The following is a 24,696-nucleotide window of genomic DNA, read 5'->3' as shown; positions in this document are numbered from 1 at the left end:
GCAACGCAAACCTATGGTGTTCCTCACATAGGTGCACTAAACGCAGGGACTCATACTATCCCGTGGTGTTCCTCACAGTGGGTACTAATCACAGGCAATGCCCAGCCCAGAACCGTGGTATTTCTCACATAATGGTGCTATTTACAGGCAACGTAAGCCCATGCTGTTCCTCATGTAGTGGTACTAATCATGGGTACTGTAAACCCCATCCTGATTCACACTCTGTTGCTACCAATCACAAACCAATTTTGTACATAACATAGTGGTACTACTCGCAAGTAAAGGCGATCCATGTTGTTACCTGTGCGTTGGTACTAATTACAAGCAGTCTCATGGTTCTAATTTGATCATACCTTGGTCGCCTCTTATGACAGACAGGGGATATCGTGGGTGTATTCTTCGTCTGCATCCCCCACCCACAGGGGGATGTGTGTTTGGTCCACAAGAACTATTTTATTTCGCTCAAGTCTGCCGGCAAGCTGGTTAGGACGCCCCTATCCGCCACCCAAGGTGCGCATAGCTATGCCAGCATAACAGGTTTGTCAGCTGACAGCCGCTTATGGGGACTAGCTCCTGTCTGTCTACCGAATGCAAAGGCGTAAAGCTATGGTCACAACTCCTCTGCTCACTTGGTCGGTCGGAGTGCAGAGCTGTCGACCAGACCAGCCGCGGCCACTTGTAGGCTGAAACCTGCACTGCAACCGCTAACCCCTAGAAGTATTCTTGCTTAAATAGAAGAATACAAACAGAGACACTGTAAATGTCATAATTCCCATGATTTTCTATACTGCTAATGGTCAACTTGGGTAGGCTGTTATGAAGACTAAGATTTATAATGTCTCTGACGGAGATGTGTATGCCACAAGGCTGCCACCTGAGCTGAAAGTAAGAAAATCACGTAGTTTCAAATTGTCATGGTGTGCACCCGTAACCTTATAGTGCGCGAACCTTTTCTTGATACCTGAGCTCCCTAGTGCTGAATCGGTTCGCGTATTATACTGTGTTAGCCTACTTCATCTTGTTTATTTGTAAAATTCAAGTATTTTACCTATAGGTATGTATCCTGAATAGTTTCCACCTGAAGATTCTGGAACCTAGAAGAAAGAAGAGAAAGTCAGCTAACACTTGTCATTAATATTCCTCAACTACCCTCATGGGAATTATACTAACCTTTGAAGGCGTCGTGATTAATAAACTGCTACTAGGGTATAAATTCTTTAAACTAAGAGAACTGTTGTATGAGGAGTGTCTGGTATTACATAAACTAACGATCCTGCTTGTGGAGACTGCACGAAAATATACATGTCGTAAAGTGTTCATGGTCCTAATGTTCAGAGAGAATGTGCTGAAGTTATGGAACAACCGCACTATTTACAAAATACTGTATTCTTCATGTTTTCATGTCAATATGGTTGGGGTTATGGTTTCCTGCAAGGGTCCAAGCGAAGTAAGCAAGGTTGCCAATTGTGAAAGTTTGAACATAAATTGCAACTTTCACTTACAACCATATTAAATTCCCTACTTTATGTTTTTGGGGAAATAATAAGTGATAAGTATAATACATGTTGTTATGAAGTAATTGATGCACATTGGTCTAATAATATCAAATACAGTAGAGACAATACGCGATAGTCTGCGAGAAATCCAGGAACAGCGATTACAAACCCTATCTAGCGGAGTAAATTGGAGTTACTGATTCTGTCATAAGAGAACGTGTATTTGTTTGCGAAGTTTTTGGCGTTATTTATGCGTTTGCATTAAGATGACATAAGTAAATAGTAGCGTGTGTCATTCCCTTATATCTCCTGTCAATATGAGTGGAAAGATATGCGCTGTGTTTGGCTGCAATAACTATGAAGTGCAGAAGGATTCGCGGTCTTTCTTCCGTTTCCCTTGTGACAAGAAAATGTAAGTAAATATTGTGTTTGCATACATAATCTACCAGTTACAAAGATATTTTTATAGTACTTCCTAAACTTTTGACCTGCGCGACCCATATTTAAACTGGCTTAATATATAATAAGCTTATTTTATTGTATAGTGCAGCAGTTAACCGCCGATACCGATGTGTTGTTCTAGGTGTGATCTGTGGGTTTGATTCGTTGCCTACGCTATAATACAAGGCCTTGAAATGCACTCGTGGAAACGGGTTGCTTCCTAGTTCAACATTCAGCCGCTAGGATCGCGGTCTTGTCCCCTGTATTCGCATGGCCATGTATGTCAATAAGTAAAGTATATCCTAAATAAAAAGAACTGAATGTTTTTGCTAGTATTGACAGTACTTTATTTATAAAGCGGTTGGCTTCAAAACTTTCTCTCTTCTACTTGTGTGGCTCAAAACAATGTTGTCTAACAGAGGTCTCAGAAATGTTCATATTAGAAAAAGAGGTGGTATGTCGCCTTTACACTTTCCACACTTAATTTCACTGTTGAACATGTCTTTCGAAAAAATAAATACACACCTTTAGTACCTAACACTCTTGGGGACAAGTACCGCGTAGCGGAATTGAAAAATTCCGTCGTTCACTGCAGAAGTGCCACAGACGACACTATCGGTATCTGAGGGCTCCTCGATCTTGAAAACGAATAAGACACAATGTTGGACTTTGAGTAGCTGGAGAACAGATATGTTCTAAGCAGCCTTTACAGTCTGTTTTTTCTTTTGCCACACGAACCATAATGTCATTGTATTCCGCTTGGCGTCTTAGGTAGCTGAAGAAGAGCTCGATGTCATAGCTCGTTAGGTAGGCTACCTCGTCAATGCATTAAACAGATGTATAATTATGAGATACTTTACGCAGGCCACAGTGGACTGGGTAGTCAAGACAAGTGCCTGATACATTTCTCTCACGATTCTTTTTTTCTCTGAATGCATTTTAAGTTTCTTAATATATGACAGGAAATCATTAATTAACCAACTGAGGAGTTCATCTTCAGTATTAAAAGATGCTCTTTTTTGCTACTGACTTTACATCGCACCGACACAGATAGGTATTATGGCGACGATGGGATAGGAAAGGCCTAGGAGTTGGAAGGAAGCGGCCATGGCCTTAATTAAGGTACAGCCCCAGCATTTGCCTGGCGTCAAAATCGGAAACCACGGAAAACCAACTTCAGCGCTGCCGACAGTGGGATTCGAACCCACTATCTCCCGGATGCAAGCTCACAGCCGCGCGCCCCTAACCGTACGACCAACTCGCCCGGTTAAAAGGTGCTCGTTTGTTCTCGTTCCTGAATATGTCCCATGTGAGGTGTTGCAGACGTTATGCGCATTGAACAATTTAATAAAATGCTCCATAAAACAAATGGCTTCTTTTAAACTGTATTTTATGCTCTCGGGATAAAACCACCTCCATGCTTTTCAAACCAGAGATTGTTTCAGGGGAAAATACAATATTTTTAGCTCTTGTTACATTCATTTTCGTGAAATTTGTTGGGCAAATGATTTTCCTCGTTGGTTTCCTAATTTAAGATTTCTGAGTTTGAAGATACCTCTCAAATGATTGCCGGTCACGGTAGCATAGTTTTAAAAAAGTCCAGTGACAAATTTTGGGATCGTCTGATTCTTATGACGTAACTCGTATCAAAACGTAGGAACAGAGGCCTACTTCGATCAGCTTGAAGTCGTATCTCATACGTAATACTTCCTCTGTATAATGTTTCGAACATTGAACATTCACTAGAAACTTGTGAAACGAAATTCCACTACCTTTAATTTTTCGTGAATAAACCATGACTGGAACTGCGAATGCTTAACATCAGGCAAATACATAATACATTCACAACCAACTCAGTTAATGAACACGTTTAAAGGCGCGAGCCTGGTAGACAGGGGGCAAGATAGCAATCCTAGCGGCCCAGCATTGAACATCAGTGTAACCACTTCCATAGCGTTTTACGGGCTCTACTTCCAGGCCTTGTATTATAACGTAGGCGACGGTTTGATTAAACCAAATACAGTAGAGACAATATGCGACAATTCCGGATTTAGCCTTGTTAAAGTGGGAGACAATTCTCAAGTGGCGCTCCTAGTGGCTTGACCTGAAAATTCGCTCTAAATTCAAATATCAATGGAAATGTATATACGGAAATGGATAAATAAATTACGTTTAGAAAGAGTTACTAAGATATTAACTTCAAAGTTGTTAAAACAATTTTGGATAAATGAATGAAGAATTATTTAACAGGTTTTTATTTAAAGACTGAAATTAGACATATAATCGAGATGTGAAACGGGCTGCTGTGAAAGGGCTTGATCTTTCATCTATGCATTACTTTTTAGCTTTAGAATTCCTGCCTGAACGTTCACGGCTAGATTCTTCTTTTTTTCTCATTTAAAAGCATTGTATCATCATATTAAAACACTTGTCAACAAAAATATCGGCACATTCCTTACACACATGATTCAGTGAATTTACATTTAAGAGCTGGACAATTTTCCTTTTAACTCAGTGGCGGCTCGTGGATATCAGCAGTGGTGGGGCCTTAGTTTCATAATTCCACAAATATCTCAAGTTCTTAAAACCATGTTATCAAGATATACACTTCGAACACTTACGGTAGCAATGCATATGTAATTATTTTGATTGTGATTATTATTATTATTATTAATATTATTATTATTATTATTTGCCTTTTCTTGTCCACGAGCGAATTATGTTTACGAATAGTTTCGCTGTAGTGATCACTTAAACAATCCCCCTGTGGGTGGGGCAGAAGAATAACACCCACGGTATCCCCTGCCTGTCGTAAGAGGCAACTAAAAGGGACCGTAGGGGCTCTGAACTTTGGAGCGTGGGTTGGCGACCACGAGGCACTCAGCTGAGTCCTGGCATTGCTTCCACTTACTTGTGCCAGCCTCCTACTTTCATCTATCCTATCCGACCTCCCTTGGTCAACTCTTGTTCTTTTCCGACCCCGACGCTATTAGGTTTGCGAGGGCTAGGGAGTCTTTAATTTTCACGCCCTTCGTGGCCCTTATCTTTCTTTGGCCGATATCTTCATTTTTCGAAGTATCGGACCCCTTCCATTTTTTCTCTCTGATTAGTGTTATATAGAGGATGGTTGCCCAGTTGTACTTTCTCTTAAAACAATAATCACCACCACCACCTCACTTAAACAAGACACGGCATTGATTTTACCAAGCATTTCAAAATCCATGGTACTATTGATATCACCCCTGTGGTGATCCATTTATCTCCTTTCCTAGAACGGGAGAATAGCAGGCAAGGAAAGCAGTAAAAGGTTTCTGAGGTATCACTTCCACATATCCGCGGGTTCTTGTTATATCCGTAAGGAGAATTAATTTGTCTTTGGGAAGCCCCATTTTCATTTTTCTTGGTCTCCGGTCTTTTCAACGAGAGGTCTGGTGTCGGTCTACCACACTCCTTCTGTTCGACTTTCTTCTCGATAGAAAGAGAAGAAAACGTTAGTTCTTTAATATGTTCGACGGAAATCAAACTGTACGAAGTGCAAACATAACACTACGCCTACATATAAATCACAACCTTTCTCCTAATTTCACCTTTTCACAGTCACCTCAGGAGATCATTCATTAACACAAAGCAAAACGTCACGCTCTCCAGTGAGTATGGCCAACATGAGTGAAGTGCGGGGAGACAGTACTTACAGTCGTTACTCGTTTCGTAGTTAATAATCCTAAAAAATACAGTGGCGGCAGGTGCAGAAAATCGGCTGTGTGCTGTAACCCATCCGCACTCCAGAAATTAAAAATATTTAGAAACATACCGGTATGAGGTTTTCAAGAGGCTCTCCACTTAGTTTTCCACACTGAACAAACACGCAAACAACCCCAACACATATACACATTCCTCATAGAAAAACTATAAAACTATATAATTAAACACACAATAACACCTGCAATGGCAAAATATTCACGAACTCAAACACTTGGTGTGAGCGCGCAAAAACAGAACTTCCCAATGCCACCAACATCATTGAAATAAAACCAGCAACGGCGTAATGCAAAATTACATGTTATGTTTTTATAGTGACATTTATAAACTAGACATTTTTAATTAAAGAAAATAACAATATCATGTCCTTATTTTGACAACATAAAAAGTACAATTTTTATAGTTCATCGATTTATAAATGTGGCTATGGAATAGGCAAGTCGGTGGTATTCTATCCTCTTTGGTATTAAAAGACCTGGCGGGAACAGCTCGACAGTATTTTGTTTTCCTGTTTGCATTGAGCAATCCCCTCATAGATACTATCGCTGAGTAAAGAGGGTGCCAGCTGCCACCTTCTCATATTGGTCGTAATGCAAGTGTGACTAGTGCTAGTGCTGCCTGTCTGTGGTCAAACGAAAGAATCGCTGTGAAGTGATGTCTTGGCGGCTGTTGTTTCCACAGCCGATCTCTCTGTATCGAAAACGTTGGGCACGCATGCGCAAAAGGCAGAGCTCCTGGTTTCTGGCTAAAAGCTTAGCTCTCGCTGACCTGTGACCACATAGCACCTGGCGTGGAGCGCACCAGTAGTTACCTGGTTGTGAGGGGTTCAATAATTTCTTATTCTTTGGCTGACGTCTTTTTCAATGCTCTGTATTTGATTGTAGATAATAGTTTTAAACTAATTTATTTTTCCAACAGACAGTGTGCTACTGCACTTCAGCACATAAGGTACGGCCGCCCCTGAAAAAATACAAGACTATTTTAAATATATACCGGCACATTTAACTCAGGTAAGTGCCTCAGTAAAATAGTTCCTAGTTTTAGGAGAGAAATGGCACAAACTGACCCCTGTAAAATAGAAATCAAACCACCAAAGTTTCAGGTAGGTTTTCTGCAACGATAGGCCGCGGCAGAAACGCGCCGGAATCTCCGTTAGGACAGCACATTTCTACTGTGCCCCTGAATGGCTCCCTCAAGGCCAGTCAAGCGAGACTCGGAGTATTTGGTCCGCTATTAGAGAGCGCCTTCTTGCGCAGGGCCAGCAGCGCATCGGGCCGCAGTACAGTACAACTCGCACCCTTGATAATAAAAAAATAATCTTACAGTAAAATATTTCGCTTGTTAACATTTAAGATTAAAATTCCCAAATTTAATGGAACCCTGTGGGGGGCGCGCGACTTAGCGCCTCCCAAACGAGCCGCCACTGTTTTAACTTGAAACCTACTAACAGAAAGAAAATCTATAATTTTAGCCTCAAAAAGATTCAAACTTTCCCTATAAGCAATACTTGCCATAATGCAGGGTAAAGCAAATTTGCATCATCATATTGTTTCAACAAAATGTGTACATTTCTTAAATCACCCATATTTTCTTCAGTGCTTGCAAACGCATTACGGCATTCCAAAGAATTAGGTATTAGCTTATTTAATTCTTTTTTGGTATCATTGGCTATTTCAGTTAACTCATATATAAAGTGAGGAAAAGTATTATTGCTTTTTAATACAAGACTAGAGACAGTATCATCAATAATTTTATATGAATTTTTTAAGGTAAAGATTGAAATGAACCATGAATTTATGGTACTTATCGATTACCAAAACAGATCCCAAGGGGTCGGCATAAAATCCTGGGTTCGGTGTAGATGGTGGCATATCCTGGTAGGAATCTGGAAAGGGAAGAGATTTCCTTCTAGGTTTAATGTCATGGAAATTTCTGACATAGGTCTTGCCATTTTTCATTTTACAATATACTCGGTTTTTTCTATTTTGGTTATTGTGCCTTCATTATATATGTTCTTGGACTTCCGATTTCTGGTTAGAGTGTCTAGGACATATACCTTTTTACCTATTTGATAGAAGTGTTTGAAAATGGGGTTTGCTGGGTCAGATTTATTCTCATTTAAGATTTTCGTCTGGTTTCCTTGTCTCTTAATATATTCATTAATTTTTGGAGACGAGGAGGTGTGATTTAGTGTCGTATTCGAACTCGTATTCGTGGGGTTGAGTTTCCTGAGTATAGTCTAATGACTGTGCCTCCTGAAAATATTCTGGTGGCACATAGTCACATTCGATAGACTCCTCTGCGTGTGTATTTACATTCCCTCTGATGGTAGATACCCCTAGCATAGGTGTTGGGTACCTTTGATTATTGGTCGTGAAGCGTCAGTCTTATCGGGCTGTATTTTCAGATTTACTTCTCGTAATTTCTGCATTACAAGGGTCAGGTGTTGTTTATGTTCCTCTACGGATTTGCTATATATGATGATGTCATCCATATATACCAGACAGAATTTGAAAAGAAATGGGCGTAGGCCATTGTCCATTACGCGCTGAAAGGTGGCCGGAGCGTTTTTGAGACCGAATGGCATTCTGCGGTACATTCGATGCCGATTATCTATAGTAAAAGCAATTTTTCTATAGATCTAGGATCCATTTCAATTTGATGGAATCCTTGGGCACAATCTAAAGTCGAGAAATTCTGGCAGTGACCTAGGTTGTCTAGAATTTCTTCTATTTTAGGGAGAGTGTATTTGTCTTCAATGGTTTTCTTATTCAGCTGGCTGAAATCTATGACTAATCTTTATTTCTTCTGTCCAGAAGCATCTGGCTTCTTGGACACGGCCCACACGGGATTACAATATGGAGATTCGCTGTTGGTGACTATTCCCTGGCTAGTAAGTTTTTTTAACTTCTTCGCTTAATACCTTCTTTAGTGCGGGAGGATATCGGTAATTTCTTTGATATACCGGTTCCTCACCAGTAGTTCGAATAAAATGCTTTACGGCGTTAGTGAATCTTAAATCGCACCCGGGATAATAGAATACATCCGAGAATTCAGAACATATTTCTGATATGACCCTTCTCTCTAGATCGTTCATATGTTGTGTGCGGAGATATTCTTGGGTATCGTGGTCTGAGATAGAATTTATTTCCAGTGGCTGTATTGTAATGTTCTCTAAAGGTTCAACTAACAATGGTTTGTTAAATTCTTGTTTTAACTGTACTTCAGTAGGGTACATGACCTGGTAGTTTTCTGCATGCAAAATATATCCCTTCATGTTCAAACCTTGGAATATATACATCTCCTTGTTCGATATTGACAGGGATCGCAATCTTCTGCATGTCTGATGAAGGTTGCAAATTCACTTGCTTGTTGTTCGAGTGAAAATAGAATGGTATGTCTTTGTTGTCTAATGTAACCAGGTTTGATTTACAATCTATTTTTGCACCTAGTTTAACAAAATCAGCTGTTCCGATTAGCGCGTCGAAATATTCGTGCCATTTCATGACTCGAAAATCTACGGGCGTGTCAATTTCATATTCTGAAAAAACAGGGAATTGTATGTTTCCTTCACCCATTGTTTCCGAATGAACAGATTGTATGCAGAATGGTTCTCGGAACAAATATTCTGCAAAGTATTCATGTGCTATTGATGATTTCATTATTGAATGACAAGCACCACTGTCTATCAAGATTTTGAATCCGAATAGAGTGATAAACGGCAGTTTGGGAGCGTTCCTTATGTTATTTAGGTCTTCGCTTGAGATGACGGGACCAAGTGAAAATCCTGGCTTTGTTCTTGGTTTTCATAATTATTCTGAGGTAGTGATGAATCGATTGTGTCGTATTCGAACTCGTATTCGCGGTGTCGAGTTTCCTGAGTACAGTCTAATGACTGTGCCTCCTGAAAATATACTGGTGGCACATAGTCACATTCGTTAGACTCCTCTGCGTGTGTGATGTTATTACTGGCAATATTCAGGCATTACAAATAGGTACTTTAAAGGTAACTCACAGGCAGGAAATGATGATCAGCATGGACTGCATTCTCCTTGAGCTGTGTAGTCTGTTGGTCTTCCTTCTGCGTTGTCGTGCTATCGAAAGGCCCCTCTGCGGAGTTGTCGGTACGCACGCACAGCGATGGCGGTTGGCTGCTGTCGAAAGGCGCTTCTGGAGCGTTGTCGGCTAGCTTCCTTCCTTCAAGCTGGCGTAGTCGGTTGTGGTCGAAAGGCCCCTAGTGAGGTAGTTAGTTCCACTTCCTTCTAGCTGGCTGGTTCAAATGGAATAGATGACTTCAGTAGTTTGCGGGAAGATACTGGCTTGTCGGACAAGTAGCGAAAAGCGATTATGGATCGTTGTCTGAATACTTTATCCAACTAGCACGTAGATCTTGTGGCGATCGTGTATCGAATCCCGGCCACAGGCCCCCAGTTCAGCTTGTCGCTTAACAAGTTCGTGGTTAGCTTGTTGAGTTAAGCTAGGTCCTCACAGGTTCTCCACGAGTCTGAGTATATACCTTATTCCAAATGAAACGATGATGTCCAAGTTTGTGTTTATTAATCGACTAACACTTATTTCATTTGAAGATTTAAAGTCTATTTACAAGTTCTGAGGCCTGACGCCTAAAGGCCGGTCTCCACTGATAAACATTTAACACCAACATGTTAAATTTAACATGTTACAATTAACATGTATATTGTGATTGTGCCTTCCAATTGACTTTGCATGTTAACTGAGAATGTTGTGGTTAACACTTTTAACATGTTGGCGTGTTTTCCGCTCCAAGTGGAAAACATGTCAAGTCAATTCGTTGTTCGTGAGATGTTGGCACAGCTTCGGCAAATTCCTTGCCGTTTCCATGCCAACACATAACCTAAACGACGCAAACGACGTGCTCCTCATGTAGTAGGATTATAATTACAACACTCCGCAACACTCCTTCTCTTTGTTATAAGCTACAAATACAGTACACGCACGTGTGTCGTTCTCTCTGCACTATACTAAAAAATGTATAGTCAGAAATGGAGTAGAGCAAGGAGATTACTCTGGACTTAATTAATGATATAATAGAAAGGCCTTATTTGTGGGATGTCTCATCAGAGGAATACAGATATAAAGCGAAGAAAGCCGACAGTTTCCAGGAACTCGAAAATATCTATAATTGTTCCCGCGAGTAAATCGAAAAAAAAAACTAGCGTCCCTCCGCTCCCAGTACAGTCGAGAATTGCAGAAAGTTCAGAACATTCGGTAGTCGGGAGCGGACGAAGTTTATACTTCAAAGTGGTTTGCTTTTGAAGCAATGAGCAGAGTGAGGGGAGAAAATGTGTCTAATAAAACTGCATTTCTAAATCATAACAAGAAGCAACAGTGGCAATAACAAAGGCCAATTCCTCTTCATCTGAGTCCATTGTCCTTATTTAAAAATACTAGACACCATCTAAATGTATTACCATAAATTGATATGATGAACTACCTGTATATAAACAAAGAATGTCAAGTTTAACATGTTTATTAAGTGTGGACACAATGTTAAATGAAACAGTTTTTGACATTTAACATGCTGATGGTGTCACCAGTTAACATTTAACACTTTTAACATTTAACATGTTGTTGTTAAATGTTAATCAGTGGGGACCGGCCTTAACAGCCAACTCAATCAGTTGGTAGTTCTTAAGTGACTACATTACAAGAGACCTTTTCCATTTGGAGTCCAGGGTTTTATATGATTTAGGGCAGTCACGTGTCAATCCCTCTGGTTGGGATACATTGTCTTCGTACTGGTTGATTACCAGGGAAGAGGGGGATATCTGTAGCAAACAGTTAGGAGTTTTGGAAGGGGTTTCTGATGGCACCAGGGAGTGGGGCACATACGTCACGGAAAGGTTTGGGCTGATTCTGCTAAGCCTGACGATGTGTGTCATCCTGGACTTTGAGTTGTTATTGAAAACTTACATCTTTACTCACCAGTATTGGTCACTAGTTTACCTAAGGCCTGTTGAAACTGCTCGACACTCATACAGTATGCCAGCAACAGTAATAATAATAATAATAATAATAATAATAATAATAATAAAAGTAGCTTTTAGAAGCCGAATACACTAGTATTAATGGGCTAGGGTTCTATTCCCGGCGAGGGATATAACTCCAGTAACTACGACTGTAAACTTGATAGTATATCATTGGCAGTCATTGTGTGAAATAACGTTCTCATATGAAAACGTGTGAGCCAATACATTTTGTCAAAAGCCAGGAAAAGTACTGAATGTTCAACTATAAACCCCTTAATACCATTAACGTAAGTGGAAACAATGTCAGTATCTTCAACTGTTCACGACTTATTTAGAGTGGACATCTTAGCTGAAAAACCATGCATAATTTGTGAATAGCTGTAGATAGGATGTACACCTACTTGGATACTGGAGGAGTGCATTATTCGAACCTGAGACGGGGAAGATGTGTTTTGCTACATATGCAACCCCCATTACACATGAGTGGAACGTGTAATCTAAATTGCCCGACTTTGCTCCAATTCTTTCAGCAGGGGTGACGGGCAACGCTCTCGAGACCGATTCTCGTGTGCTGTGAGCTGTGCGACGTCCCAGTAACTAAGAGTGTAAGCTTTATATTTATCATCAGCAGTTCTCATATGGAAATAGCTGCCTCTGTGGATCAGCGGAAGAGTGTCGGCCTCTTGATCCCAAGATAGCGGGTTCAAACCCGGCAGAGGTAGTCGGATTTTTAAAGGGCGGAAAAAAGTCCATTCGACACTCCATGTCGTACGATGTCGGCATGTAAATGATCTCTGGTGACACGTTTGGTGTTTACCCGACAAAATTCATTAAATCTCAGCCATAGACGCCCAAGAGAGTTTCGGTTTACTCGGTCTGCCATCTAGTGGGGGCCTAGAGTAAAACGGAACGTCGAAATTGACGAGCAGACGCCAGATGGCGTCAAATTGAAATGTCTGCACACGGTAGCTGAGGCCATACGATTATTATTTATTATATGGAAACGTGTGTGACGATAAATTTTGTCAAAAGCCTGCATGTCAAAACTGCATGTTGAACGATGAGCTCCTTAATACCATTAACGAAAGTGAATACAGAATGCCAGTGTCTTAAACTGTTCACGAGTTATGTCAGGTAGACTCCTTAGCTGAACAACCTGTACAATTTGTTAATTGTTATTAGGATGTAAACCTACCTGGATGCCTTACAATCGTTGTCGGCACGGTAGCTTCTTGTGGTTCAGACTGGGCCAGGTGTGTTCTGTGACGATTCCTCTTCATTGATAAGACTATGCGTTTGTGAGTGACGGATCATCCCAGAAGTATTTCCGCCGATGTATTTTACTTTTGAATAAGCAACACAGTGGGCTGTGCTATGTGACATCTCTTAAAAAATATCCGACATTCACGACTTACGTTGCGTTTCGGACACCGTCTTAAAGTTGTCGTGTGCAACTAGACCCAATTTCACACTGGCACCGTCATATATCGAAGTACCTATTTATGACGCGAATACTCTATAACATTATAAGGAATTCATTCCGTCGTCACCAAAATATCGGTAAACACAAGTAGTGGCCATATGTTATTGAATGCGGGGTCTGATAACGATGTGCACCGACCTGTCGAAAGAATTGGATCAAACTGAAGCATTTTAGATTACACATTACACTCATGCGTAATGGTAGTTGCATATGCAACAAGGCGCATCTTGTATCGTCTCGAGTTTGAATAATGCACGCCTCTGTAGTATCCAGGTACGTGTACCTACAGTAGCCGTCAGGTTCTGTACTTAAACCACTGATTCGTGTACCTACCAGTGTATACGCCAGAATGCGAATCCTTTTTAATGATGTTATACTGCGTCAAAATAGACCTCGGTAGAACGTCCTAGTCGCTTGTTGACACGTATTTACGAAATTGAGAAGGCCCGTAGTTGGCTATTCGCATACTCGGCACAAACAACATTCAGCTCCGACTACCTCTAGGCCTATGACATGCTGCTCGCCGCACAATGCGGGGACAACGCTCTCGAGATCTCTCGAAATTTCTCGCGAGAAATAGTGCCTGCGCTAGTCTCGAGAAAACCCGAGACCTCGTCTCAGACTGCCCATCACTACAGTACGTAGCTAGCTTATATTATTTTTATGTGCGTATGGACCCAATGGATTACGCAAAGCTCTAACGATTCTGTTTCCTGAGTTGCCAAACAGCTCTCATCCTTTCTCCGTGGATCCTTTTTCGTTCTTCTGTCCACTTTGCTCCAGTCTTCTTTTTCACTTCGTTCTCTGGTTGCACTTTCCATCCATTAATTTTTTTCCTGTAGAGGTTTCTGTCCGCGGTGTCAGTTGAGTCCATATGGGCTTTTTCCAGATCCTTCTTCACTTCCAGTACCCATTGAATATTTTTTAGATGTTCTATGTAGGTGAGAATCTTGTGTGTCAGTCTACTTGCCGGCAGTCTGCGAACGTGCCCATAAAATTTCAGACGCCTGTTGCGGATGTCTGCTGCAATGTTGGAAAGCTCTTCTGTCACTTTGCGTGACCTCAGTCTATATCCATCTTCTGTTTTTCGGGGGCCGAGAATTTTCCTCAGGATTCTTCTTTTAAAATATTTTTTAGGTCACCTTTCCCATTTAGTGTAAGGGTCTCACTGGCATATAAGACTTCGGGCTTGATTACTGTATTATAGTGTCTGATCTTTGCATGGTGGGACAAGCCCTTTTTATTGTATATGTTGTGAACCCTACCGTAGGCTTTCCGAAATTTTTGTAGGCGAGTTTTCTGGGCAGCCTTCTCGCCTCCCGTTGGTTCAAGAATTTTTCCAAGTACTTGAAGTGTGGTACTCGGCTGATTTGCCCATATGTCGTGTTTAAATTTTGGATGTCAAGTTTTGAACAGAAGAACTTGGTCTTTACGAAGGAAATTTGTGGACCAACCTTTCCAGCACATTCACTAAGGGTTTCAATTTGTTTAACGGCTGTGACTACATCACCTGTCAGTATGGCAAGGTCATCTGCAAAAGCGAGGCATGATATCTCAATACCGTCTTTGGGTCGTCCTAGTCGTATGGGGCGCCAGTATCCCATTTCTTTCAATGCCTTCTCCCACTCGCGGATAAATTTGTCTAGGACGAGGTTGAAAAGAAGCGGAGATAAGCCGTCACCTTGTCGGACGCCAGTTTTAATCGGGAATGGTTCAGAGATCCCCCATGAATTTAACTTTGGAGATAGTGTCAGCGAGTGTTGCCTTGATGAGGTTGAGGGTCTTGGAATCAAGCCCCAGTTCCTCAAGAATAACGAAGAGAGACTGTCGATCAACCGAGTCGTACGCTTTCCTGAAGTCAACAAAAATGCAGATGACCGGTTTGTTCCTCAATGATTTGTATTTAAGAGTTGCCTTCAAGTTAAATATTTGTTCTGCAGTCGAGCGACCAGGGCGGAAGCCTGCTTGATATTCGCCAATACTTTTTTCAAGTTGTTCCTGCGTTCTCTTCAAAAGGCAAGCTGAAAGAATATTGTATGTCACTTGGAGAAGAGAAATGCCCCTGTAATTGTTCACGTCAGTCTTATCTCCTTTTTGTGTAATGGGTGGATGAGGGCACACTTCCAATCCTGAGGTAATTTCTCCGATTGCCAGATATCTGTAACGATTTGAGTGAGTTCCTTGAAGGAGTTAGGTCCAAGATTTTTCAGAAGTTCCGCAATGATGCCATCTTCTCCGGAAGTCCTATTGTTTTTAAGTTTCTGGATGTGGCCGCGAATTTCTTCCTCTGTCGGTGGTGGAGATTCTGGGAAAGTGTGCCTTGGGGGTTCTTGATGGGATCCTTTAAGGGGCTCTGGACAGTTGAGGAGATCAGCGAAGTAAAGTGCTAGTTCCTGACAATTTTCCTGAATACTGAGTGCAAGTTTTCCATCTGATCTTTTGAAAGCCAGGTTTTGAGGAGCATACCCGCGGACTTGTCCTGCGAATTCCCTGTAGAAATCTCGTACGCTGTAGTTACGAAAGTTATCTTCAATCGAGTCCAGTTGTTGCTTCAAGTGTTTTCTCTTGACCTGCCTGATGATTTTGGCTACTCGTTTTCTGGTTTCATTGAAATATGTTTGGTTTTCTGGTGATTTCTTGCTGTTGTATTTCTGGAATGCTTCTTGTCGTACATTCAAGGCACGTTCACATTCAGAATTCCACCAAGGGTGTTTAGTAATCTTTTTCAGGGGAATTTGCTCTCGAGCTTTCTGGATGATTTGATTAAAGAGTTTCTCCCAGGTGCCTGCATGTTCCCTTTCCCACACTTCTTGCAGATTAGTGTTTCCAATCTGTGTCGTTTCAAACTTCGGTATGTGTGACCTCTTATGATGAATTTTCTTCGGGTTGAATTTTACCTTTATTCTCACTAGGTACTGATCGGAATCGACGTTTGGTCCTCGGCGTACCTGTACATCGTGTACCTCTCTCTGCATGGGATGAGAGATGGCAATGTGATCGATTTGAAATTCACCGATCCCTGGAACGGGAGACCTCCAGGTCTTGTTTCCGTGGAGATTTTCTCAGAGAAGTTGACATGATTTTAAGATTGTTTTGTTGACAGTTCAATGAGTCTCAACCCGTTTGTGTTAGTGAAATTGTGAGCAGGGAATTTGCCAACAGTTTTCTGGTGTCCTTTTTCTTTACCAATTTGTCCGTTAAAGTCGCCCAGCACAATTTGTGTATCCTCTTTCGGAATCTTCGCCATGATTTTCTCAAGTTTAACCCAGAATGCATCAGTTTTTTGTGGTTCTTTCTTATTGTCAGCGTTAGTGGGTGCATGTACGTTCACTATTGTATATTTCTTGTTAGCACATTGGATTCGCATTGTCATGAGCCGGTTGCTTATGGGAGTGACTTCTTTTATTGAGCCTATTATACTTTTATGTACCATAAAGGCCATTCCTAGTAAGGGAGTCCCCTTACCAACTTTCCTGTCCGTTTTACTCTTGAAGATCCGGTAGTTTTCATAATCATTTGTGTCCTCATCAGTGAATCTTGTGTGCTGCAGGGCAAGTATCTGGATTTTCTGTTGATCTAGTTCTGTCAAAGATTGTGCAATTTACCAGGTTGGATTAAGGTATTTACATTGAACATGCCAATGTATGTGAAGGTTTTGGATGTTAGTTTGCCAGAGAACTCCGACTATCTCTGTGTTCGTGATTGCCTGGGTTCCCCAGATTCCGAATACCCAGTAGCCGTCTCATTACGGGTGGATTGGTTACCACCTGGGGTAATGCTGATTTTACTCTCACGAATCATCATAGCTTGTAATCAAAGATTGGTCCAGTGTTTCCACTGGGGAATTAGGAGCAGGGATTGCTAGTTCCTGGAACGTAACTATACAGCCGTACCTACTAGGTAAACAGACGCTGACCACTTCGCCGCTCGATCCGAGTCAGACGCGAGGTGGATTTTATTTTTGGTTCTTCCGCCATCTCAGCCAATGAGACATATGTCCTCTTCTGCCATCACAGCCGTTGACCACAGTTCTAGTTTCCTCAGTTGATCCGCGAGTGCTTATTTGACTACGTCTTATTCACACTTGTCCTGTATATCTACAGGAGACTTCCCCTATTAGCCATTGGGACGCGTCGTGTCGGGGTTGAGGGCCCCATCCCAGTGTCTGACGCAGGGTTATGCTTAGTTCGTACTCAGTTCGGAACTAAATCCCCATGTGAGCTGACCAGGTAATAATGTATTATGCTGTCCAATACATACGCGTCACATTGCCAGTCATAAAAATGGCTGACAATAGTGGCCGGCAGTGTGACCTTGGCAACGCTGATAGTAAAAGGAATATCTTATTCGTGGTTTCTATGGAACTGATGACAAAAGAAACAAAATGAGTGCAGTTATGTCAACTCTAGATCGTGTTATCTATGGAATAATTGTCGTATTTGCCAAGATGGCGGACATTTACGGCATGAGATTCTATTAAATATTAATCAAAAACCCTGTTATACAACAACAAAATCACAAGATAACACTCACTCGCTTATAACACCACAAGTAGAACCACTATTATTCCGCGGAAGCCATAAAAGAAGTACAGTTCTTCTGTATAAGCCAACAAATGACGCAGCACCATTACACATGATCTTACCCACTGGGCACGAGCTTATATTATAATTAATATTATTATATTTTTTATATTGTTTCTTAATATTAAATGGAGACGATGGGCGTGGCATGTACGGACTGAAGATGACTGCCGTGGTGACCCTCCCTTGAGATGGTCACGTTTCCAGAGTATCTGACGGGCCTCATGGCACAGAATCCTGCAGCCAGGCCCACCGCGCAGCACTTCAAACCCACGGGCAACGGCAGCCCAGCCCGTGCAGCTCCGTTCTCTTCTGACGCGGCAGCGTAATGGCCCACCGCACTGGGAGGGCTCAGTAGAATAACCTTGACTACTTCTCCACAACATGTGCGGCGTGCACAACGAAATGTTCACGTCACACTACTATTAGGATCATTCACTCTACGAATTCCCGTACGCTAATAACATACTTTAAAGTAGGCAAATAGCATTTTCAAATTGAACGGTAGAGATTTCTCCTGCACTGTAGTAATAATAATAATTGAAAACAAACAGAAACTTCATTATAGACTAATATTCGTATGCAATTGACATCAAGTTAACTGAAAAGGAATCTAAATAACACGGAGCATATTCATAGGACTTCATTCGCGTTTACTTTAAAATAAAATATAAACAGAAATGACGTGCAATATGCCAACAAAAAAACCAAACCTGTTAGTGTGCATAGTTTATTGGTCACTGTTAATGTGGTGGAATGGAATTACTGTGAATGAAAAGAAGAGCATCAGCATTTTCTGGTTGTAGAAGAGACCGTCGTGCGTTGAGAATGAAGCCCGCTGAACTGAAATTTCTCTCTGAAGCTGAAGTTGATGCTTGCATACATATTACTTTCTTAGCGATCTGGTGAAATTTTGGATAATTTTGTCCTTCTCCAACAGGAAGCTATATCTATCCCCTTTCATTCCACAATTTTGCTTTAAATATCTTTCCAGCTCATCTGTTGGAATAGGAGCATCATTAACGTCAGTCCACGAAGAAAACTTCATTACTTTGGCACGTTATGGCATAGTCGTGGAGTCTGATGACACGGAAACATTAGAATGCTCGTCATTCAAGCACACCTCGTTCATCGTAAGTTTTTTATCTGATCTTAAAAAACAATCAGTCCGACGCCTTTAATCTACACTAATACAACAGAGAGCGCGAATTTTGTTAGTCGTGTATATCTGGAGTGTAATCTCAGAAACTAATTGACTGATTCTAAAAATCCGTTTACTAATGTAAATATACATTATCCCTGACGAACATGGGCTGTATTTTATTTTCAAAACAATTCGAGGTGGGGGGGGGATATAAAAATAATAGGCTAATATAGGAGAAATATCGAACTTGTGCACGGACGAGACTAAGCTCATTTTAAGCCCCTTGATCCAAAGAACAAATCTCGGTAAGCCCTACGGGCCCGAAAACCATGTTTAAGGCCCTAAAACCGACCGTTATGGAGATACTGGCACCAGACTACTCCTGCTCTCGGAATCGGATAAGGAAATGAACTGCCGTAACCATGGCAACGCCAGCTCCAGGATTTTTTTTTGCTAGTGGCTTTACGTCGCACCGACACAGATATGTCTTAAGGCGACAATGGTCTAGGAAATGCCTAGGAGTTGGAAAGGAACGGCCGTAGCCTTAAGATACAGCCCCAGCATCTGCCTGGTGTGAAAATGGGGAAACCACGGAAAACCATCTTCAGGGTTGCCGACAGTGGGATTCGAACCCACTATCTCCCGGATGCAAACTCACAGCCGCGCGCCCCTAACCGCACGGCTAACTCGCCCGGTCCAGGATTCTACAGCAGCGCGATTATGCGTGTACGTTTAGGCATAGCTGTCAACCAAAATTTGATCACAATCCCTGAGCATATCTACAACATATCCCAAAAACGTAACACGCTACAGTCGTGAAGTGGTATTTATAATCTCTTTAAAAAATAAAGAGACATCTCTCTTTTTTTGTTTTCGGAAAATCCACGCAGGTGGGGGGTGGAGGAAGGGCTGATAAAGGGGTTGAATTCTTTTTATGCGGATACTTATATCTCAAAACCTGAAGATGTTACAGATGTGGAAATATGTATTTTTAATCTCCTTTAAAAATAAAGAAACTTTTTTTTAACTTGAGAGGAGACGTTCTCACGTGTACAATTCTATGTCGCATCGTCATCTCACCCCCAAAAGGCAATACCACAAACTTAGTTTACAAAGAGTTTCTGAGGTAAATGAAACTCAATTTTTCCGTGAGGTTTTATACTTCAGGGATTTTCAGATGTCTTAGTACAGTACCGAGGAACGATTACTTTTATCAAATTACGAAATCCACGCGAGAAGCCGCGAGTAACTGCTAGTGTGTACATAAAGTTCACCGCAGATCGTACAGCACACAAAATTAACGTCTTTCCCATCACCGTCAACCGCAGTCTTGAATACCAACCAAATACGGTACGACTTTTAAGTTAGGATCCGGTTCAGAAGTCTTGTATAGTGCGATTTTTAGCTCGTTTGTTGCTTTTTTTTTTTTTTTTAAATTAATGATTTTGCCACGGTTTCTTAAGTAGCGGTCTTCTAAGCGAGAACTGCTAATATTGTCATGGGAAGTCTTTGAACATGAATAAGGAGCACGAGGATAAATTAGGTGTGAATCTTTGAAATGTACCACAGGTGGATTAATATAATTCTTCGCGAGCTATCCCTACAGGTTATATTCATATTGTGGCTGTGTTATGGCTGATTATGTGGGAGATCATCATTTATCAGATAGTATCTGTACATATTCGTGAAAGATTTAAAGATATGAGACAATGAAGGTCATCTACTTAAGAATCTAATATAATAACGTTTGAAATTTGATAGGCGAGGTCAAACGATTATATCGCCCCTGGGAAAGATGGTGTAAGGTTAAAAGTTATTAAAGACCTCATTCATACCAAACCATTTCTTTCAGTGCAACTTACATGGTTCATTGGGGATACGTCCGATCGTGTTTCAGGCATGGTAGGAACAATATTATTTCATAAAGGTAGCGATCCAGACAATGTCCGGAATGGCGACCTCTAACAATCTACTCCATATTGCGGAGAACTGTTGAAAAAATGCTCAGGAAAAACGTCGTACTGAGTCCTAATCAGAATGGTTTTGTATCTTACTTGGGAACTTTTATTAATTCATCTATTGTAGACGGATGCGTGAAAGACTCAAAACTTAAAAAAGGACGGACTGCTGCATTGTATTCCTAGAAGTCTCTAAAGCATCAGATAATGTACCGTATCCCAAGAGCATAACTAAGCACAATTCCTGTTTCATCAAAACTTAGAACACTACTTGTTAATCTCTTTAAGGAAAATTCCACCAGCATACAAATTAACGGAACAAAATTCCTATCAAGAAAGGTGTAGCTCAAACATGCTACCGTACTCTCTCTTCAATTCAGCAGTCGATTATGTTCTGAAAGAACTAAGTGAAAGAGAAATAGCCGAGGAATATGGATACAAGTTAATCTTAGGTATGGAAAATCTGGCGGCGCTTGCTTTTGCCGATGATTTGGCGCTACTGTGTAAGAACAAAACATCTTTCAGATCTAGTAATAACTTCTTTAGCCAACATCAATCTCCAAATAAATATTACGAAAAGTAAGGCCATACTGATGCATAAAAGTTAGCAGATCACCTCCGCTCTCACAACTCTGGACGGGAATGCAATCGAATGCATTTCACCGGATGAAACAATACGGTACCTTGGCATAACATATTAAGACGAAAATTAATTTAATTCTGCAATAATCAATTAGCTCTCCTGGAATTTGAACCAGCTGGTTAGTTCACCCCTCCTCATTCCGGATCAGAAGCTAAATATAATCAACCATTATACTTGGCCACAGCTTATCTACCCACTACAGTGTGCACCCCTTAAGAACCTGACAATCAAATTTATTTGCGACACTGATAAAGTGATGAGTTCTGTTAAAGAAATGATTGGATTACCTACTGACACCCCCAGATGCAAAAATTCACGCACCATGCAGTCTTGGAATTTTCAAAGCTCAAACGGAGGCTTTCATTCAGCATATAAATATTTGCAAAAGGTTGATGCACGTGAGAAGCCCATATATCGAAGCCACAAGAGAACTCGATAATGAAATCACCCATTGCCTTGAATGCTTGCTGTGTAACAAGGGATAAGTTGAACATCTTGAAAACCCTCTTACCAAGCTCATCCGAAAAGTACACCATGAAGTTTCCTTTAGAAGTTAGTGCACATTACCATCTAAGGGTAAGGGAGTAATATTCTTTTCCTACTGGAAGAAAAGAAATACTTGGGTCAGTAATAAGATTTTAGATAATTTTTCTTTTTTCTTTTAAGAGGAAGTACAACTAGGCAGAGGTATGCCATATTGAGAATGGGCAGAAGCAATTAAAATGAACTGTAATGTCATCCCAGTTCGATCTCTCCTTGGAAGGAGCCTTTAATACATCCCATTGCAGAAGATGTGAAGAGTCTGAAACCTTACCTCATGTATTAGGGTTCTGTCATATGAGACTCAATCTGCACAAAACAGTTTGTATATTGATTGCTGGAAAACTCCGTAAACACCACCACTTAGAAACCTATGGAAGAAGTAGGATGTCTTTCTACATATGCATCTACAAGATGAGCTGATATTGTTTTCAACTGGGCAAAAGGTACGGATGGATATAATGACTGATCCCACTGTAAGATTCGAGGAAAATGAACAGCAGTCTCGAATAGTGTGTGAGGAGAAAAAGGCAATATATGAACGATCCACCAAAGATCTTGGAAAGAATTATGAGATTACAAAATGGGAAGTCATTGAGCTTATGTTTGATGCTAGAGGGACAATTCCTAAGGAGATGCTGAACATCCTATGAATAAACAAAATCCCGGACCCTTTATCCAGACCAAAGCGGACTCTATGTCGAAAAATTCATTCGCAATTGAATAACCATGTACTGGATTTTCTTTTTCCAATAAAATCTGAAAGAGAAAATCCACCTGATGGTTGGCAATTTTAATCTTGAATTTTAACTCAAGCCCTGCTTACATCCAAACATCAGATAAAAGAAATATTGTTCATACGAACTGATTAGGACGCAGATCTTTCTGCTCCCTAATAGCGGCGGCTATCAGAGTAGCAATGCTTTCTGAGGCAAGAATATTGTTCATTTAATGATGTAACGACCTAAGTTAAGCTTGCTGGAGGAGTTATGATCTGAGATTAGACTTTGGGGAAATTCTAGGTTGCATGCATATTTCAACACTGCAAGATTGTTTGTATTTGTGGGCCACATTATTTCTCTTCCAGGCAGACATGTATTGCATGTGATATTGGTTTTGGGTTATGTCCTACTGTAGAATTTCAGCATTTAACATAGTGGATTGGAGGGGAGCTCCAATACTCGAGATATTTTGAGTTGTATTGCGTGTTTGTTGTTTACAGCACCTGCAAAGTAGTTATTTTAGTCTGGTCATATTTTTGCTCAAGCTATAAATACCTAATCTAGCCATAAAAACTATTGACACACACTGTACAACCGGTTTGGCAGGTAAAGAACTACCAGTGTGCACACGTTAACCTTCAACCATTGTTAACTTGTCTGTGAAAGAGGAATGGGCTGATTAAGAAAATCGGGTTGCAGTAACAGCATTACATAAAGTTGGAAAATCTCCAAGTGACATTTTCAAGACGCTGCAAAAGCTGAAAATCAGTCGTATGTTAGTGTACCAGACCATTGGGCGATTCATTTCAACCGGGACTGTAAAGAATCGTCCGAGGGAGGGTCGCCCATGCAGTGTCAACACTCCAGCGGCAAAAAAAGGTAGGGGCGGCTCGTACCTGGAGAAATGCGGTGCGGAAGCAGGCTATCATGGCCCGTGAAATGAACATTTCAAAAAGGTCAATGTCAAGGCTTCTATCATAGGACCTTGGACTACAGGCTTATCGCCAACAAACAGGATATTACCTTGACGCATGCATAAAGAAGCTGAGTGCTTAAATGTCGACGTCTCCTGCAACGTTACACACAAAATGGTCATTGAAAGATCCTCTTCACCGATGAAAAGGTTTTCACTATTGAAGAATCTTTAAATGTGCAAAACGATAGGGTTTATGCATCATCATCATCATCTTGGGAAGCAAGTAAAAAGGTTCAAAAAGTTCAGAGGGCCCGTCATTCCTCCTCTGTAATGGTGTGCTGGGGGTGAGTTATTTTGTCACCACCCAGCTGCATTTCTGCAAAAAGGGTGTTAAAACCAGCACCAGAGTGTACGAAAGCACCGTTTTGGAGCCTATTATGAAGAACTTAAGTGGCACATTGTTTCAAAACCAACCCTGGACTTTCCAGCAGGATTCTGCTCCAGCCCACAAGGCTAGGTCAACTCAAGGGTGGCTTCAGCATCACGTCCCCGTCTTCATTTCAACTTAAGATTGGCCCAGTAGCAGTCCGGACCTGAACCCTTTGGACTACCGACTATGGTCAGTGCTTGAGGGCATCGTCGGCAACAAGAGACACCCCACCATTGTAAGTTTAAAGCGTTCCTTATTTTCAGCAGTGGCGTATTTCCCCCTAGATGTCCTCTGTTAGCCATAGACGAGTGGCCACAAAAGACTCAGAGCCTGTATCATTGCCAAACGTGACCATTTCGAAAAGTGATTGGTGATTTGTATACAGAATGGCTGTAAGAATAATATACTGACAGCAAATTAAAATACTTCTCATAATATTTGCATTTTTCACTTCTGAAGTTGTAACAGTATTTATGGCTAGACTGGGTAGATGTTTGTCTTTATTAAGGTTAAATATTTGACTGCTAATTTTATCTATGAAAGGAACAGTAATATGAAGGAAGAGTGAAAGCT

The 24,696-nt window shown here is 41.1% G+C and overlaps 1 protein-coding gene across 1 annotated transcript in view; it reads right to left on the bottom strand.

Moving 5' to 3' along the window:
• The window catches only part of LOC136875471 (large ribosomal subunit protein mL62), a 40,035-nt gene extending 38,585 nt beyond the window's left edge, over window positions 1-1,450 (bottom strand). Inside the window, exons 1-2 of the mRNA XM_067149014.2 lie at window positions 1,171-1,450; window positions 1,049-1,094 (exon numbers count right to left, since the gene is read on the bottom strand). Coding sequence (XP_067005115.2) covers window positions 1,049-1,094; window positions 1,171-1,320 — 196 coding nt within the window. The 5' untranslated portion in view covers window positions 1,321-1,450. The remainder of the gene's footprint in view (window positions 1-1,048; window positions 1,095-1,170) is intronic.
• Between the last annotated feature and the right edge of the window lie 23,246 nt (window positions 1,451-24,696).

The sequence above is a fragment of the Anabrus simplex genome, chromosome 6 (assembly GCF_040414725.1).
Source record: "Anabrus simplex isolate iqAnaSimp1 chromosome 6, ASM4041472v1, whole genome shotgun sequence".
Classification (NCBI taxonomy): domain Eukaryota; kingdom Metazoa; phylum Arthropoda; class Insecta; order Orthoptera; family Tettigoniidae; genus Anabrus; species Anabrus simplex.
This window is presented reverse-complemented; position numbering and strand designations above follow the sequence as displayed.